The 19,053-nt window shown below is 43.4% G+C and overlaps 1 protein-coding gene across 1 annotated transcript; it reads left to right on the forward strand.

Moving 5' to 3' along the window:
- The first annotated feature begins 705 nt into the window (after nucleotides 1-705).
- Nucleotides 706-18,774, forward strand: LOC146188547 (uncharacterized). The gene is made up of 5 exons (XM_084605069.1): nucleotides 706-917; nucleotides 1,891-2,159; nucleotides 5,335-5,588; nucleotides 8,263-8,498; nucleotides 18,220-18,774. Exons 1-5 carry the CDS (start codon nucleotides 706-708, stop codon nucleotides 18,590-18,592), a joined length of 1,344 nt encoding a protein of 447 aa, XP_084461195.1. The 3' UTR covers nucleotides 18,593-18,774.
- Nucleotides 18,775-19,053: the final 279 nt, after the last annotated feature.

Raw genomic sequence — 19,053 nt, forward strand, 5'->3', positions numbered from 1 at the left:
CCCACAGACGGGGATCGGCCAAGAATTGGGTAGCAAAGAATTTTTTTCTTTTTCTTTTTATTTTTTAAGTATGCTTGCATCTTCTTTTTCTTTTTCTTTTGCTGCATTGGCGAAATCCACGTATTCTTGTCTGCAATATTGGAACACTCTCAATCGCTAATGCATTGCAGAAAGCACGTTTTCATCGCCAATAAATTCGTCGTAATCTTAGAAGCAGACATATACGCCGCGTTCGTTTCTGCGAGCGCCGCCGGCTGCCGATCTACACTATGGCAGCAACGGTGGTGCCACCTCTAGGTCGATCTCGCGGCGTATTGTACTTTCGTTTAACTGCACGAATAACGTATATGCGAGGGTCCTATGACTTGACGCTTCTTTTCTTATATTTTATTTTATTTGGAGTAAAGCTTCTACTCAGAGATCTGAAATTGCACTTAAGTACCACTGGAAAGCGAGGCATGGTAAATAATGATCTGTTCGCAGACTGACACCGCAGAAGACGAAACCTGGCAAAATGGTGCGATCGTGCGACATGATCAAAAATATTATGTCACCTGCAACGAATTCTGGCCAATCCCCCAATGTGGGTATGTGCCATTACAACGAGGGAGAAGAAGACACCATTCAACAAAACGGACGAGAAAGAAGCGAAACAGACATTTTCGCGTTCCGGCCATCGACCTTCCGTGGTATATCGAGGACCCCATGGATCGTGCGCGCAGTGGTCGAAGCTCGAACAGCAGCACCGTCACCAGCACGCCACCGACGTCGTCAACGACGCTTTCGCAGGACACTGACGAGATACTGTCCTCGTGGCATCGGTTCCTGGAAGGCTGCCATCCGGCCGTCCAGCGACGCGCCAAGTTGGGAGCCGAGCGGTTGGGCTACGGATCCGCGCTGCTCCCAACGTCCAGCAGGTGAGCTCAAAGCGAAGCAACTGTGCACTAACGGCGAAGAAAATAAGATGAAGACTAGTGCACAGTATTTTAATGAAGACCTCACCTGACATAACCACCAATGCAGAACATAATTAAACAAGACAGCAGGGTAACTATAGTCACGCAACACGGAGTTCTACAAATTCACAAGTTTGCCTCTCATGAGCATTACCGCAAATTCAGTTGCCCAGAAACTGCTTTTGACGGTTTCGTACTAACACCATACTGCGACGTTTAGTGGAGAGAAAAACCAGAAATATAGTCGCTACTGTTCATTATTGTGCAGCCGCTCTATATTGCACTAAAGGAAAAGAAAAAAAAAACGTAGCCATCCGAACTTTAAGTTGGGTGACGAAGTGGTAGTGACGGTTTTTCTATGGTTCTCGTATCGTCTCAACGGTTTTGATTACTAACTAATTGGAGCGTTTGATTGAGATGCTTTATCGAATAAGTACGCAGAATTAGGGTGGGGCCGGCTGTTGCCAGCGCTGGTACCTATGGACCTTTGCTCTTTGCTGCGGAAGGTCCTTGCCACCAGACCATGTCTTGTGCATGCCGTCGTTGCACTTACCGCTGCTTTGGTGGCGAACGACGGCTGTTGCGACGCGTCTTTCTTTCTTTCTTTCTTTCTTTCTTTCTTTCTTTCTTTCTTTCTTTCTTTCTTTCTTTCTTTCTTTCTTTCTTTCTTTCTTTCTTTCTTTCTTTCTTTCTTTCTTTCTTTCTTTCTTTCTTTCTTTCTTTCTTTCTTTCTTTCTTTCTTTCTTTCTTTCTTTCTTTCTTTCTTTCTTTCTTTCTTTCTTTGTCCGCATGAGGCAGCGGTGGTGACCCACCAACTAGAGCCAGTTGGCGAGCCTGAGCATTTTCCACTTTCCTACAGTCGCGACAACAACAGCCCAACTTGATACAGTCCAACTCAGTTTGAATCCAGTCAGATCGCCGCCTTTCCTGGCAGGTACGCCGGGCTGCGGTGCGTGCCTGCGTTGTCGCAGCAGGAAAAGCGGCCCACGCAGCAGTGGACACCTCCCTCCGTTTCCTCCTCCTCCGACTGCGAGGGGAAGGACGAGTCGGACGTGTCGCTGGGTTGGAGCGTGTGCTACGCGGTGACTGTCCTCCTCACCGCTCTGTTTGCGCTCACCGCGACAGTGGTGTTGGTTCAGCTGATCCCGGCCTCCGCCGCGTCGACACCACGTCGCTTGACAGTAGCAGCGGTACAGACCAAAGGTGAGCTGCTCCTTGAGAATGGCGTTAGACGTAAAAACGAAACCAAAACGAATGACGCAGAGAATGAAGCGCACACTCCTTTTGTTGTTATGATTACTACTCTGTTGGCCTCCTTTCGAGCGTTTCAGTTTTAACGCGGTAGGGTTGAAGTTTTGTTATTCAGGAATCCGGGATCGGCGTTTCAAGTAGAAAATCACGTGCGTGACGCTGGCAAGTGGTAGCTACCAGATGGCAAGGTCAGACACTGATTCTTCGATGGTTCGTGGGACAACGAGACCACATGTCATAGCCTTTCCCGGTTGCTCCTTCTTAACAGAATGGGTTCATTATCAGATGACAGATGATCTTGATATTAAAACATTATTATTATTATTATTATTATTATTATTATTATTATTATTATTATTATTATTATTATTATTATTATTATTATTATTAATCATTGCACTCTGAATCTTGCCGTCTCCGCTTGGCAAGGCGTTGTTCTCTTTGTTCGCGCCACTATCCTCTGACGTTATGCCAGATGACAGTGGTTGCTAGGCAACGCCGCAAGGAGTGGTGCGCGAACACCGCGCGGCCACCGCCACAGCGAAAATGAGACTTTGCGGCCAATGAAGCTCTCGTTACAAAAGCGGTGCACCGGACTAACGCCCAAGAACAGTTCCTGAGATCATGAACTCTGCAAGCAAGGCAGCCAATCGCTTGAACGTGTTGATCTGTCTACCAAGGTAAGCCTGTCGCCAGGCCCACCGAGACAACTTCGGGATTCAGTCTCCGAAATAATACTATCGCGTGGTAATATATACGCCCTGCTTGCAGTCTCACTGCTTCTTTGGCTTGCCGATTTTTGAAAGCATTGCGAAGAGCTTCTAACTTCTCCAGCTGCGTGCAGCAAAAATTAAGCATTTGTACTGTGTTGAGTTGTTTTCCCCGTTGAAGAACTCCAAGGCTTTTACTGCATCGAAAAATTCAAGGAAGAGTGTATGGCATGGTACTAGATGTGGTGCACGGAATCTGGGGAGTCGTCAGATGTAACTTACTCTGTGCTTTTGCTTCAGGCCAGGGCATCCTTCACCGCTTTGGCAAAAGCCATTGAGGTGGCTATGGCCTTGCCAGTTACCACCTGTACTGTAGAACTACATTAACAATAATGTAGTCTACATTAACATGTAGACTATATTAACATGTAGACTACATTAACATATTGATGAGCATATTGTCTGGTGTGCTGGTCGTCAGAACACGTGGGTCGAGAACCTGCACGCTCCGAGACTGACTTGTCTTCACGAAGTGGTAACATTTTGAATTTCGTGTTTTTTTTGTTCAATAACAAAATTCAATGCTTCTCCAACGCTGGTCCTGTTTATAATTTTTCTGTCAAATGCGGACTTCAGACTGTATATTAGGCGAATTTTGGTACTAACCTACCCCACCATTCTCCCTTCTCTACGCACTCCGGCGGCTTTCGGGCGGTAACCCCCCCCCCCCCCCCCCCCCTTTCTCTTTGCAAAAAGTTCTTGGGCGCCCTTGGCTGTTTCCTATCACTGAATGGTTGCACGGTAGAAATGTTGACGAAGTCTGAACCTGCCTGCTTTATATTTCACTGCCTGAAATTTGAAAGGTTTAGCTCCATTCGTGGGTGATCGCAGCTGTTGCCCAGTGGTTTGTTTGCGCACGCGCCTCACATGTGGAAGGTGCGAGATTAGATTCCCAGTGCCAACGGGCACCCACCGATTACGCTATAGATATAATCAAGATTGGGGTGAATTGACTGGTAAATGGGTATGCGACTCCACTTTCTGTAAATAATAATAATAAAAAAAAACAACCTTTTGTCATGACTCTCCTCGGCCGCAGTTGCCATTGCGCCACATAAGCTAATCATGATGACAATCATTATTAATTCTGTTGGCGTCGATAAAATGGAAGCCGTGGCCAAGCTACAAGGAATTGTATAGTTTCAGTAGGACAACATAATTGTTATACTGGTTGGCGGAACATCGTTACAAATGCACTAGCTAGCTTCAATCAGGTATCAGTTTAACGTTGCATGTTGCGATATGTAGTTCATCTGAAGAATTAAGGAAAAAAAAAACTGTACGTGCATATGTCGACGGGTGCTGCTGCAACAGAAGAAAAAAAGCTTGGGAGTGATTGCTCGTAAAGGATGATCTATTCTACTGCTCCTATGTTCTGGTTCACGAACTTCTGCTTGTTATTCATCTTCTCCATTTTGGAAGGTTATTTGGATAACATATGGAGAGCCTACCAACCATCTTACGTAGCCTGTTATTCAGTGTACGGTATTCTCATATGCATGTACAGTAAGCTGTAAGAGATAATGATGGCCGTTGTTTTTGTGCCGGTGTGCTCGTATCAGGATTCTGCAGAGCGAACAGAAAAATGTTGTGGGGAGTTGCGTGAGCTAATGTAGCTGAACAAATTCGTGGTGAAAGTGTTGTTGCCCGATAACTCTTCTAGACATGATCGACAGACGGCGCCATGTGGCTTCGATGTGGGACTCAGCACAAAGTGTGATAACTTTTATGTCGCCCGATATTTGTGCTGCAAATCCCATGAGAACGAGATATTACATTTCAAAGGAGGAGCAACGGTACTAACTTCATAAATAATAATTAAAGGCTTGTCGCTTTTACAACAAGAAAACGTGACATCAGCCATTATTGGCCTGACCAGCGACTACGGCTCAAATGCATAGATTACATAGAGACGAACTACGTACAGTCGCGAGTAGTTGATTACCGGATTGCCGGACTGACAGCGTGTAGCGCTGCGGCCGCTCCCAGTGCCCGCCTTTCGCATTCTTCAGTATTAAGGCGCTTACCGAACTGTAACAGCACAGAAAAAGTTTTCTGCCTCGTTCTTTATCTTTCCATTTTTTTTAAATGCGGAAATAAAAGCAACAAAAAAGAAGACATAATTGCTCTTATTGACTGAGCCAAAAGAAATATCACATGTACAGTGACGTAAGGCCGACTGTTCGAAGCTACGGCGGTGGAACGATTGGTCTAGGTTATTTCCGGCCGTGGCCCCCTGGTCTGCAATATTGGGAACAGGCCCAGAACAACGTGGGGAGATATCACAACTCTGGTCGCTGTTCACATTTACTAACATTTTTTACTCGCGGCAGTATTTCACCTTTAACGCTTTGCAGGTGTCTTGCGCAACAACCCGACGCCATCACCGAAGGCCAAGACGCTGCCCGGTTCTACATCTCGCACAGTCCGCACCGGCCTGCTCCGCGCTGCGTCCTCTGCTATCCGCCGTTTGACGGCATCGAAAAATTTCACCGTGGTGAAAACGACGCTAGTGGACAAGACGGAGGCGACCACTGGAGGCGATGTGGAGGAGGGGCACTCACCGACGGTTCTATTAAGACAGCCACCAAGTGATGAAATATCGGAGGAGGTGAGACGGAATATCGGCGTACTTTTCCTTTGCTGTAGCTCTATCCTCTGAAGACCTCTGAAAATTGATACAGCGTATACCTTGATCGGAAAGTTTGCCACTTATAGTGTCTTCCGTACTAATTTAAAATTCTTTGCAATGGTTGCAGCAGAGGTACAGACAAGAGCAGTTGAAGTTTGACGTGCTTGATAATGTTTAATATTTAACCATAATAAATTATTGTTTGCAATGAAAACTTATACTACTTTGAGTGATGTATCAATATTTTTTTCTACCGCCAGCTAGGAAGACAGCGGCAAAAAAAGAAGTGAAATATTTACCAAAGTTAAATGTTTACCCTGCTGTTTTTTGAAAAGTTTTTGAAGAAGACGCTAACGTGGCCTCCACTCCTGCATTATGCCCAATGGCAGCCCTCACTACATAACCTGACTGCACACTTGACTCTGATATTAAGCGGTTGCACATGGAAACTAATTATTCAGTGTCCGGACACACACTACAGCAGCGGGGGGCGGGGGCTATGAAGTCTTCTTATATCCGAGTTTCATATAACTGAGGAGTTCAGACTCCGAGACCGATTTCGCGTGGCTAAAAATTCAGCAGAAGGCGATTGAGACGTTTTAGCATTCCTTCCTCTATCCCCATATGTTCCCACTTTTAGGAAAGAATTTTTCAATCAGTATTAGTTCACTACAGTCATAGAAAGCAAGTAAACTGCATGACTTCGCTTTATTTCCAGCTTGTATAGACGTTCTAGATTCATCTGATGTATAGTGAGGCGGCACATATTGGAAAAACATTTTGAATCTATAAATCACTTCGCGAAGTAAAGCCAAGGTCACCGTGTGCATCCGATGACCTTCAAACAGCTTCGAGGTCAAGTTGGAACTTAAGCCAAAACCACTCTGGGTAGCTATGTTCTCACCAAAAGACAAGGTCAGAGGTCAACTGACGTGGCAAGTAGCTCAGTGCGTGAGCAGCTGCGTGGCGAGACACATGATCGCTGACGTCAATCTCGACCACATAGAGAAGCACGCTGCGCGCCTCGGCCGGAGCTGTAGCTTCACACTAGGTTTAACCGAAGCTGAACCATAGCCAATTTTTTATACACGACCAGGTGATGAAATTCAGAGCTTGTTGTTTGATTTATTGGTAAGTCGCGATCATGCGTGAATTTTAGTGTGCCATATGTAAATAGCATTTGTGTGATTTTTGTTGATTTTGTTCTTGTGAAATGCAATGTGTGAAGACCAGGCAATAAAGAAAAAAATAGTTGCGATCATTGGAGATACCAGAACAGAGCATAAAATTTCGGCCGTCCTTGCTTCTACACGCAACACGCTATTTATGATTTTTATTGGCTCCTTGACGTAAGCACATATGCTAGTCACAGATTGCTAAGTACTTCGAGTCATTTGTTTACCAAATTGGTACCCAGTCTCCACGCTTATGAACTATTTTATCTATACGTACAGCGCGCACAGCTTCAACAAAATTGCTCGAAGCGTACTACAGTCGGTGTGCCAAGGAATTACGAAGCTCACTGGGGTAGCTGAGATATTTATTGCTTAATGTCTCATATTATAATCGTTATATAAATATAGTAGTATCATAGTAAAGATTATGGACTGGCAATGTGGCTGCTGCAATAGGAACGCGACTCTCCTGCAACATAAATAACTAACAAAACTATTCTTTTTTTCCCTACACAAGTAACTGAAATGGTGCGTTGCAGAGTTTCTAGCGAATTTATAAGCCGCGGTAATTTATACTAAAGGAATCCTCTCCCAATGCACAGTGATATAGTACACATAGATATAGTGAAAAATGACCTATTTTCTTTGCTATCTTAAAATTGTCTTACTGGCCTCTAGGGAAAGCCGAACGTTTTGCCGGTTTAAAGGAATACTATTATGTGATTTCATGAGCATCACAGCGTCACGAATTTTTGAGATGAATGAATATTTTTTTTATTGAACTAGCTCGCAAAATTCATTGCGAAATTCGATTAAGCAACTCGTTAACTTCCCAGAACTTAAAACAAGGCTGTCAGGCGTTGGCATTGATTAGGCCTGTCGACAGAAAGGTAGCTTCTTGGAATGGTTGCCGCGTGGTCTTGTTTTTCTCCCTCACGTAAGCTTTCTCACGCATCATCGTGAGAATCCATGGTCATGAATGCTCTAACTGCAAAAAGTGCGTAACTATTGCCCTAACGTTTCCGTGACTGCGGGTGCGCTCTTATCCTCGCGTTTCACAACAGTTCAGTAGTGTGCATAAACCACCGCACTTGCTATCACAATCGATATAAACTTCATTATATAATTAAAATGCCCTTATCGGGCCATTAAGGTAGATGAAGTGAAATGAAAGTCTTGAACTGGTGAACAATACTGCTCCAACCATGCAAACCGCAAGGAAGCACGAAGACGAGACATAGCGCAAGTGTCTCGTCTTCGTCCTTGTGGTTTGCATGGTTGGAGCAGTATTGTTCACCAGTTCAAGCATGCACCAACTAGCCCAAAAAGAGGTGTTCAGTCAAAAGTCTATAATTGCAAGCATTTAAGAACCTATTTGAGGAGGTGGGAGCAAATGGCGAAATAACGGTCATGCTAAAGGCTAAGCAGCAACAAGCTCATATCATTGCTGTATCCTTTCTTTTTGTCTACTCGTAAAGGAGCACCACCTCTGTGGCACAGTGTTCTACACGTACTGCCTGAGACCCCTGCGCGAGTTCTACTTTGACCGGGCGGCGAACTCATGCGCGACGGCTGCCACTTCGTACGGAGTGGAGGTGTGCAACCGCAGTCCCAACCGGTTCGCTTCCAGGACAAGCTGCGAGCGGAGCTGCGTGGACGCCCGGCGTCCTTCGGGCAGATGCCTGGACCGTCCGCTCTTTTCTCTGTGCGGGAGGTACGACAAGATACATCAGCATATATACATTGTGTGTGCGTGCGTGTAGGTCTCGACTGAAGGATCTGCACTGACCGGTAAACTCTGCCGCTAGCGCTAAAGAAGCGCTAAAAAATATCATTTCAGGGTCGTCATTTTGGAGGTGAGCAGTGTGGCATGGAGTTGGTTCACGAGGTCAGTGTGTTGTTTAACTGTTGGCAACTTTATTTTATGGGTTCAGTCCACAAAGAAAAGTCGTCACTTCTCGCCGTGTCACGTTATCTTTAGGATGTCCTCCGTCTTGAATGGAGTAAGCAGGGTGATCAGCTTTCATGCTTGAGGAGGATTTTGTTAGCTGTTGTTCACACAGGGACGCCTTATAGTAGACAAGATTGCATAGAAGCAGTATAGTCTATACTGCGAAAATTTGAGGGAATGCTTGCGACATTCACAGTGCACAATCGCAGTTTTTATCGACATACTATACCACTTTTGCAGTAATCTCGATCGGTCACTTTCATAAGGCCATCAATTTCTTGTTACGACGTGCTACAGCACATTGCAATTCGTACTTAGTCATATGACTAGTATGTCATTAAATTCTACTTACGACATAGCGCACCATATTTGCAAGTCGTCTTGATTACGTGACTTTGGCGACGTCAACAATGTTTAGTTACGATATATTGCACCACTTGTAGGTCATACTTGGCCATACGATTTAATGAAATCAATTTCTTGTTTATTTCTATTTACAAATACTGCTATCCCATTACACTGGAACATTATAGGAGTTGTTGTAGGACATTTTGAAAGAAAAGAGAACAATGTCAAAAGTACGTAATTGGAAAAGTGGGTACAAGTTGCGATGTACTAAGTAAGCCATTTAGAAAGTTGCACTTGGTCATATGACACTCGTGTCATAAGTTAGTTATGACGATATCGCTATCGTTTATCTTTATATCTAGTTTCATCGCTTTTGTTTCTTTGTTTGATCATTACGTTCTATTCTTCTTATCCTTCTTCGACATGTAAATGTTAGACGATATTGCTCTAAGCCTCCGGTTAGGGTTTTTAGACTAAAAACTATCGAGTACAGCAGTTGAAGTCAGTTTCCATGTGAAGTCAGCCAGGGCATCCTGAAATTCCGAGGCTTACTGCCACTCTGGAGTGGCAGTGAGCCTCATAATTAGTTCTTCGCTATGTACAGTGTAAAAACAAAAACACCTGTTTTCACATGTCTATAATTAACACCCTTACACCCTCTAAGAAAATTGTCTTCCAAGTGCCAGTACACTCTCAAAGACAGTGATTCGTTTGTCGTAACACTTTCTACAAAGCCAATGCACCGGGATGCTTTGATAAGCTGTAGAACGCACCGTAGGTTGCAAGAAACAGTCTTAATTCTAACACCGTTTAAAAAAAGCTGTCCGTATAACCTCCATATTGTTGAAATATACAGGTTATACTTCCTGTAGTTTGTGGCAATATATTACGTTACTTTATTAGGTTTTACATTTGCCACTTTGCATTCTCTAATGCTTTTCATGTGTGCACATTTGAAATTAGGCCCGATAGTACACCTGGCAGCCATCTGTGATGCCAAACCAGCACATGAAGCCACCACGCTGAAGCTGCATGTAATTACTATGACATCTACAATGCCCGTGCCAGTATCAATAAATATTTTCTGAAATTCACATGAACATGTCACAAAAAATGGCATAGCTTCACATAGAATGAAACTGCGTTTTTTATTCAGTACTTGCAGAAATGGCAGCCTTTTGCAATGAAATAAACATACAAGCAGTGCACCTTGGGTTGGATACAGGAACACCTAAAAAGAGCTGCTCTAATAAGCCGTACAAATTATCCAGTTCCATGACATATGCAGGTTGGTAGCTAGTAAGCTCCTAATATGGGAACAATGTCCTCTGTTGTGTCGATCCCTCGAAGCAGTTGCTGCAGCTCCACGAGAGAAACAGCTCTTCAACTTCTGCTGTGCTGCTCACAGAGTTCACAATGCATAGTGTGGCGGTCTTTCCTTCCGGTTCCTGCATACAATTGCGTGAATCAGTTCATAAAAAAGCAGCTAAGTAAATATGCACTGTGTATGTCAAAAGGCAAATCTACAGTTGCCCTGTTGTGCATTTAGGCTATAAAAATGGTTTTTTATGTGCACCTGTGCACTGGAAAAGCACCTATTTTGCTAGCGCTGGTAGTTATCTCAGAACCAGCAGCAACATAAAGTACTGCCATGGGTGATGCAGAAGGCGTGAAGCTGGTAGTTCTTGACCAAGCAATGAATGAGAGCACTGTAAGGCCACTACTTTTGGATGCACAGTACATGCTGTCACATGGTATACTTAAATTATGTCGGTTTCTATTTTGTCGAATAAAAAGGGGCACGCTATTTCTACCTCTTGAAAAGCACCTTTTGATAGAAAATTTCTTGCTGTCCATGACTTTTTATTTCATTGTTTAAAATCATAGGTAAAAACGCATTATTTCAGACATGTAATGTAGGGCAAAATGCCGAAGTACTGCCTGGTATGAAAGAGCCCTGAACAAGGGTGGATGGAGCCGCAGTTCTCAAGCCAAGACAGCATTTCGACAAGTGGACTTGTCTTCGTCTGTGCAGCGCAATCATCACTGGCAAGGGTTTAAATATGCTTTTACTCCTAAAGAAGAAACGTCAGGGAGGGGGAAAGAACTAGGGCAAGGAATGAAGGAATGTTTCTTCGGTATAATTTCAAAGCCTGGAAGCGGTGATTAGCGTGATTAAGAAAATAAAAGTTGCCGCAGCAGGAAAAACTCTAAACAGTACATTGGAGAGACAGAGCAATCAATGAAAATAAGGCTAAATAGTCATAGGGCAGACACAGGCAAAAACCTCCCGAAAGCAGTTTCTCAGCATTTCAATCACAAAGACCATAAGTTCGAAAAAAATAATTATTTATTCTCCAGTGAGCTTTAAATCTTCAAGGGCTGAAAATATAGGAAGGCATATCTAATGCATAAATTTAGAACACTGGAACCAACAGGAATAAATACCTAGAAATAAATATTACAGTCCCTCAAAATATAATCCCTCTGCACCATAACTAGTCCAGAGAACATTCCCATATAGCATTAATTGTAGAGTTTGTTCACAGCACGTGTACACTCTTCCCCCCAAATTTTTTTCCTGGTTTCCTGCTGCTGCTGCTGCTGCTGCTGCTGCTGCTTTTTATTTCCTTTTTGAGGCCAGAGGATCGCGCCTTCCAGGCTCAGAAATTCATAGGCAAGAAACATTCTTTCACTCCTTGCCCTACTTCTTTCTTCCCCACCCGCTCACTCCCTGGCTTTTCTTCGTTGGAAACAAAAACGTATTTAACCCTACCCTCCCACGTGATGGCGCTACACAGATGAAGACAAGTTTATTTGTCAAAATGTTGGGTCGGCTTGCGAACTCAGGCTCACACCCTCAACCCTTGTTTATTGCTCTTCCATAGTGTATAGTCATCTTCTTTCCTTCTACCAAATTTACTGCACATAACAATTTAATGAAATTAATGAAAAACCAGCACCTCCCGGCATCTTCAAGTGTGAATGCAGCATGTATTTTGCACTCATAATTGCTGGGTACGCTGGCAACCTGCGATATTTACTGAAGCTGTGATGGGTCAGACACTGGTTGCACTGGTACGACGGAAAAAACGCCGATATTAGCTTTACAATACTGAGTGTGCTGCCGGTGTCCAACACTGGACAAAGCTCTTGAGAGGTGCTGGGGCCGCACTGATTCCAGTATCATTTTAAAAAAAGTCGGAAGTCCAGTAACAGGGGGCCAACATATAGGAGAAATCAAGGATATTATCCTAGTACACACTGTTTTCTTGGAACCGAATGAGTAGCTGAATAGACGATGTAAGCAGTCGCTTCTTTCTACCATTTAAAATGGGCGAGTCTATCTTTCTTATGTCACTCCGGTTGGTGCAGCGTTTATCCTCACATCACCAACTGCGAAACATATTACAACTGAAAATTAAATGAATAATATAGGCTACTATCACATGCTTGAAATATTTTCTTGAAGGCACTGGGGGAGCACTCGTAACCACCAAAATATTCACGGCTAGCTCAATTGCAGGCTTTAAACAATTCCCACGCATTATGAAGTGTACCCTGCACCGGCCGAACAGAAACACAACATCGAAGCAAATAAAATGAGGAAAACAGCCTACCAACTGATGGGTCACTATAAGATAAAGAACGTACAGCATGTGTAATATATAATTCACTATGCGCTTTTCTGTTTTGATGCTCTTTCTTTTGCTGCGTATGAACCAACCGAGCCCAACAGAAGAATTAGGGTCAAGAATGTTACATTTGCTTCTATTTCTCAAGAATTTTGGATGTTGCATTTTTACCACTTCGTTCCCTCGAGCCTTGTATTAATGAATATGTTCAGTCTTCATGCAGGTAAAGCACATGAAAACACCCATAAATTTGGGTGTTAGCACATGTGTTTTTACACTTCAACAAAGTATTTCAAGTATTTCTACGCAGTATGACGTATCAAGTTACGGTTTCAGCATTCAAGCTCACCTTTCTACTCTGACAGGAATGAAAAGGATATTGCGCTATAATGCCAGGAAACAAGTGGTTATGACTTTTCTCGAAACTGACATGTCGCCGAGTTCTTGGCATTCAACAAGATGCGCTGCAACTGTTCCGTAAATTTTAGGTTTCGTGCTTCTCGTTAAGTGAACCAATATATTCCTCGCCATCACAAAGGCTTAAAATTTATTTCTGTAATTTCCCTTATTTTTTAGACATGTTTGCAGTAGGTGCAGACATCGGCTTGGGGAGGAAGTGACTCATTTTTCTATGCAGTCATTCGCCATCCTTTCTTATATGACATGCCTGACCGCAAACTGCTTATTCTGCATCATCACTCGTGCGTTGTTCAGTAAAACTATACTGCAACAGTATAAAAGGGAAAATACGACCGTGGCAATGCTCTTACAGTGGAATAAATAACCTAGCTCGATAAAGGCCCGTTTGCATTAAACTCTACCTGTAGACGGCACTTCACAAACGTACGCACTTTTGTAATAGATATGCACGCGAAACGCTGCGCATTTCACGACGGTAAACTATTGAAGAAGCACATTTAGTAATCGTAAAAATTTGATCGAAGCGCACTCCACCGTGGAAACGGCCTCATTGTGAAATTTTAAGAGTAAGGTAGCATGGATGGATGGAATGGATGGAATATAGGAGCGTCCCCTTTGAAACGGGGTGGTAGCAGTAGCTATCATGCTCATTTTTCTCCATATATCTTAAATATTGATTTAGAATGATTACTAAACCATCATTCTATTTATTAAATTTTGCTCCTACATTACTAGCATTATGTCACTTCTCTGCTTTTAAGCCACCAATCTTCCAGCCGTTTTTTGCTAGTTTCTACCGCCGGTTTATTCACCCGGCCACTGTTATCTCTAAACCTCAGAGCTTCAGGAACAGTGATTGCGCCTGCATCAAATTCCGGATGGATACCATTGCATTCGAGTATAATATGGTCCATTGTTTCACTGGAGTTTCCACATACAGCACGTGCGTCATCTCCATCGTTAAACTTCTTTTTGTAGCTTCGTGTTCTAAGGCACCCTGATCTAGCTTCAAAAAGTAGGGCACTGCCTCTTGAGTTATCAAACAAATCTTCCTTCCTGATCTGAATTTTCGACTTTCGGTATAATTCCACACTCTGTTTTTTTTTCCATCGAATTTATCCAGTTTTTACCTTCTGTGTTTTTCACCTGTTGCTTAATGCTCTTTATTTCTCCGTCCTTGCTACTAGCATACTTACTAGTTAGTTTCCTAGTTCTTTTCCTCCATTGTGAGTCAACGCTTTTTAGGTACAGGTATTTAAATACCTTAGCTGTCCATCTGTTACTGTCCAATTTACTCAGGCGTTCCTCATATAATATTTTACTCTGAGCTTCCCGTACTTCGAAAGATGCCCAGCCCATATCTCCCTGTACCGCCTCATTTGTAGTTTTGCCGTGGGCACCTAGTGCTAATCGTCCAACAGATCTCTGATTCGTTTCTAATGTCGACTGTACCTCTGATTTTAGGCACAAAACCGCATTTCTGAAAGTAAGTCCGGGCACCATAATTCCTTTCCAAATACCCCTCAATACCTCATACCTATTGTATCCCCACAATGCCTTATGCTTCATTATCCCGGCATTCCTTCGCCCTTTGGCCTTAAGTGATTGCTCATGCTTTCCAATGTATGCCAATCCTTCGTTTACCCATACCCCCAAATATTTATATTCTGCTACTCTAGGTATTTCAAGGCCTTGTATTTTAAGACCTTGATCAGTTGAGCCGTTGAAAATCATCAGACCCGACTTAACTGCGGTGAAAATGAAGCCTAGAGCGTCCCCTTCGTCTCCGCAATACTTAACTAGAGTTTGCAATTCTTCCAGACTCTCAGCTAGCAGCAAAATATCGTCTGCATCCATCAAACCGGGGAGGCGCTGCTCTACCGCCTTTCCACCTAATCTATATGACAGGTTAAAACCTAGGTTACTGTCCTGTATCCTCCGTTCCAGGTTTATCATATAAAGCATGAACAGCACCGGTGATAGAGGACAGCCTTGTCTTAATCCTTTGCATACTTTGACATCCTCCGTACTTCTTATCCCTTCCCACGTAATTTCTACTTTGTTATCCCGGTATATTTCCTGTAGGAACTCTATTATCTCATAACCGATACCTTTTTCTTTTAATATGCTCCACGGGAGTTCCCTGCTTACGTTGTCGTACGCCCCGTTTATGTCCAGGAAGGCCAAATACAAAGGTCTATTTTCCACTCTAGATATTTCGATGCATTGGGTAAGCACGAACAGACTATCATCTAAGCGCCTACCATTTGTAAAGCCGTTCTGAAGTTCTCCGAGTATCGTGTTACTTTCAACCCATGCTTGCACCTTTAATTTCACCGCCTGCATGGCTAACCTGTACATTACAGATGTTACGGTGATCGGCCTGTAGGATTTTATGTGCATCCTTTCTTCTTTCCCTTTATAAATCAAATTCATTTTACTCTGCCGCCAGCTGTCAGGAATTTGCTTATTCGTTATGACTGTTTCCAAAGCTTTTAACAACGTTTCCTTACTTTTTGGACCGAGTTCATTAATCAGCTTGATCGGAATTCTATCTATTCCTGTAGATGTGGTTTTAGGAATATTTTTTTCTGCCTTTTTCCAGTTTAGATTGGTCAGTTCTAAGGGGCTTTGTATTCTGCTACCTTGTGCTGCTTCCTGATTTGCGGAGATTACCCTATCGTCGTTCTTAAATGACTCGGCTATAACTGATGTAATGTAGTTCACTGCGTTGTCTCCCTTTAAACAATTTCCCTCGTTATCTTGAACCCGATCTTGCTTTCTTTGATTCTTCTTCCCTAGCCAGGTTATATGGTTCACGAATTTTCTTGCTCCGCCTCTAGAGGCATCGTGTATATCAGCCATCCAGCGATCGGTGGACTATCTTATTTTACTTTGGACGAGGGCCTGCACTTGAGGTTTCTTTTGTCGATATGATTCCCATTTTTGGTCGATTTCCTCCTGAGAAGCCTGTGCTTTCTTTGCCATTCGGTGTTCCCTCGAAGCAGCCCGTCGTTGTTCAATAGCTTCCTTGATTTCCTTATTCCACTAGCTCCGTGGCTTCCTCTTTCCATTCCAGCGGTTTGCTACTTTAACCTCCTGAATTTTACTCCCTATGAGTAGTTCTACCTGTTCATAATCCCAGTCTTCCATGGGGCTTTTCTCTATTGCTTCCTCTATGTCTGCTGCTATCTGTGCTATTTGATCGTCGTTTAATTTTGCGTTTACGTTTTGTCTAAGTTCCATTTCTCTTTTCATCAAGGGCTCCATCTGCAGACTAATACGTTTATGATCACTTCCCAGACTACACTCCCCTTCTTCGTCTATTTCCATTTTTGTGACCTTGCTATAAATTTCCTGCGACATTAGACAATAGTCAACGGTTGTCTGCCTGTTGCGGAATTCCCACGTGATTTGGCCTTCACACTTTGTTTCTCTATTTACTATAACTAGATCGTGTCGCTCGCAGAAATCTAGCATTAGCTTCCCGTTACAATCCGTGTATCCATCCAGATCGTCGATGTGGCCGTTCATGTCCCCCAGCAAAATAATATTGGCCCCGTTTCCAAACTGGCTCATATCGTCACTGAGGCATTCAACAAGATCCATGTTTTCTTGCCTGCATTGATGTCCTGTTCCTAAATAAACTACCCCTAGCCATGTCTTTATGCCGGCAATGGTCCCTGAAACCCAGATATGTTCTTTGCAAGATGATTTAATTCTTTGCCAATTTGTTCCCTGGTGTATCTACCCCTCCACCCTTTTTTTTCCGTTCTCGTTCTGTTGCACCCTTCCCAGACGTAGCCTTCTATAAACGGCGGATCTTCTAGATCCCTGAGATGAGTCTCGCAAACAGCGTACACAATATTTTGTCATCCTTCAACTGCTGTTCTATCTCTAGCCATTTCGCTCTTTTTCTACCTCCTTGCATGTTTATGTAGCTGATCCTAGTGTTAAATTTCTTTTTGTACTTTTCTTTCTCGACCTACTCTGATTTTCTTTCTCGACCTACCTAGCATGATTAGCCACCGGCGGCCCCCTGGCGGTGAAATGTTGTTTCTGTTTCACTTTCGTTTTTAGAAAGCACTTGTGTAACGTTATTTTTGGGGCTTTAGTTAGGTATTTGGTTATGTCTGCTAAGTGCCGCTCATGTATAAAAAGCTACGAAGTTACGCACCTTATACACTTATACCCAGGAACTCATATCCCCACCCTTACGAACCTAAGGCATATTTTCCAACCGCTGCACCCCTTTGGTATGCAGGAAGTGATTTGCAATGACACGAACACCCAAGACTCAGGGTGTAAAGGTGCTTTAAATTACAATGCACAAAAAGTGTTTTTGATTGTACAGTGTATAATTCGGAGGCTTTGGCTTTGCAGCTGCGACAGCGTTGCAACTTTCTTTGTGTATAAGTACCAGCGCCACACAGTTTCAGCTTAGGACTCACTGTAAATGATGCGCATAAATATATAGAGATGTTCATAAGTAAACAGCAAATAATGTGCATGTACTATTGCTCTTATTTTTTTAGCAGTAGTGCAGCAACCTAGGCCTAAAATGAACATTTACTTATGATCTGTAAATAGAGATTTTTAATTTATTATGTCTTAATGTTAGTAGAAACATTGATTCCATTTTACAGGACAAAACAATTCACTTCTGCATGATTTGTTACCGCTATACGCTGCCATCAAGGGGCAAGGGCTTTAGTCAACCGGCTTGTATAGTAGCTTTTAGTCTTTGTCCTCGAGATTTTTCTATACCGGAAAGATTGCGGAATAAAGGAAATGTGAATGAATGCAAGTGATGTAAAATGAAAATAATTGCCGCACGATAGACTCTGCCACAAAGCATCTTTTATTTTAGACTGTTGTATTCAATCGAGTTGGGAAATTTAGCTGATCTAATGGCTACTCGGACAGGAGCTCAGAAGCATTTTGCAACCATTATTCTATACAACAAGCGCTGATGCTTAAATCTTATCGTGATGATTCATAAAGAAAATCGACTAATTGAGCCACGCCGACCACCATACTGTCTGTCACGACTAACCTTGCTGACCATTAATGCCTTGCAGCGAGGATCTGAAGACGCGGCTGTGGTTCTTCGAGGCCGGGGCATGCCGACCCTGGGACTTTCCATCCGGCAAGTGCCCCAAGGAGAACAGTGGCCTTTTCAGAAGCCACGAGGCTTGCGCTCGCAAATGTTCCGCCAACCGGAAATACGTTCCGCTGTGCGGGACTCCCCCTTCGGGTGTGTGCTCTGTCAAGGAGCTAAAATATCCATACTTCGCCGTCAAGCTACCAGGAGAAGAAAAGATGCGGTGCCTGAAAACCACGGCTCTGAGCCTGCAGAAGCATCTCTGCCTGACGGGGACTAACCGGTTCCCTGCATTGGCGTCATGCAAGCGGGCTTGTGGGCGCCGAATGAGGGCCAGACATCGGGGCTGACTTTGGCGTGCGCTGTATCACCCTGCAAGGCAATATGTGACAGTGACTGCTACTTTCTTTAGTTATATTTTCAGTGACAGCACATGTAATATATTTTCAGTATACGACAAAGCGTTTTTGATGCACTCCTTTGGTGAAAATTGAACGCTGCGAGGCAGTGCTCCATAAAGATCAGTAATACTTGCGAGCGGGCTAGTTGGCTATACGACTCCGACGACATCCGGCGCTGCATGGTTATCAAAAAAAAAAAAACGCACACAAGAGAATTAAACCAGGACGTTAACACAGATGATGCGCTCGCTACCAACTGCCAGTTTTTGTTTACTTCTTCTTCATATTGTAACCCCACGTTTTGTGTGAAGCTTTCTCCTTCGCACCATGACAACTGGCAGTTGATAGCGAGCGCATCATCTGTGTTAACGTCCTGATTTATTTTTTTTTGTGTGTGTTGTTTTTTGTGT

The sequence above is a fragment of the Amblyomma maculatum genome, chromosome 5 (assembly GCF_055883805.1).
Source record: "Amblyomma maculatum isolate TAMU_Amacu chromosome 5, ASM5588380v1, whole genome shotgun sequence".
Classification (NCBI taxonomy): domain Eukaryota; kingdom Metazoa; phylum Arthropoda; class Arachnida; order Ixodida; family Ixodidae; genus Amblyomma; species Amblyomma maculatum.

Excerpts from the sequence above, each read along its gene's own strand:
- LOC146188547 (XM_084605069.1), top strand. The coding sequence starts at position 706 with ATGGATCGTGCGCGCAGTGGTCGAAGCTCGAACAGCAGCACCGTCACC. Across the intron at positions 5,589-8,262 it reads GTGATGAAATATCGGAGGAG|GAGCACCACCTCTGTGGCAC; the intron begins GTGAGACGGAAT and ends CTACTCGTAAAG. Across the intron at positions 8,499-18,219 it reads CTCTTTTCTCTGTGCGGGAG|CGAGGATCTGAAGACGCGGC; the intron begins GTACGACAAGAT and ends AATGCCTTGCAG.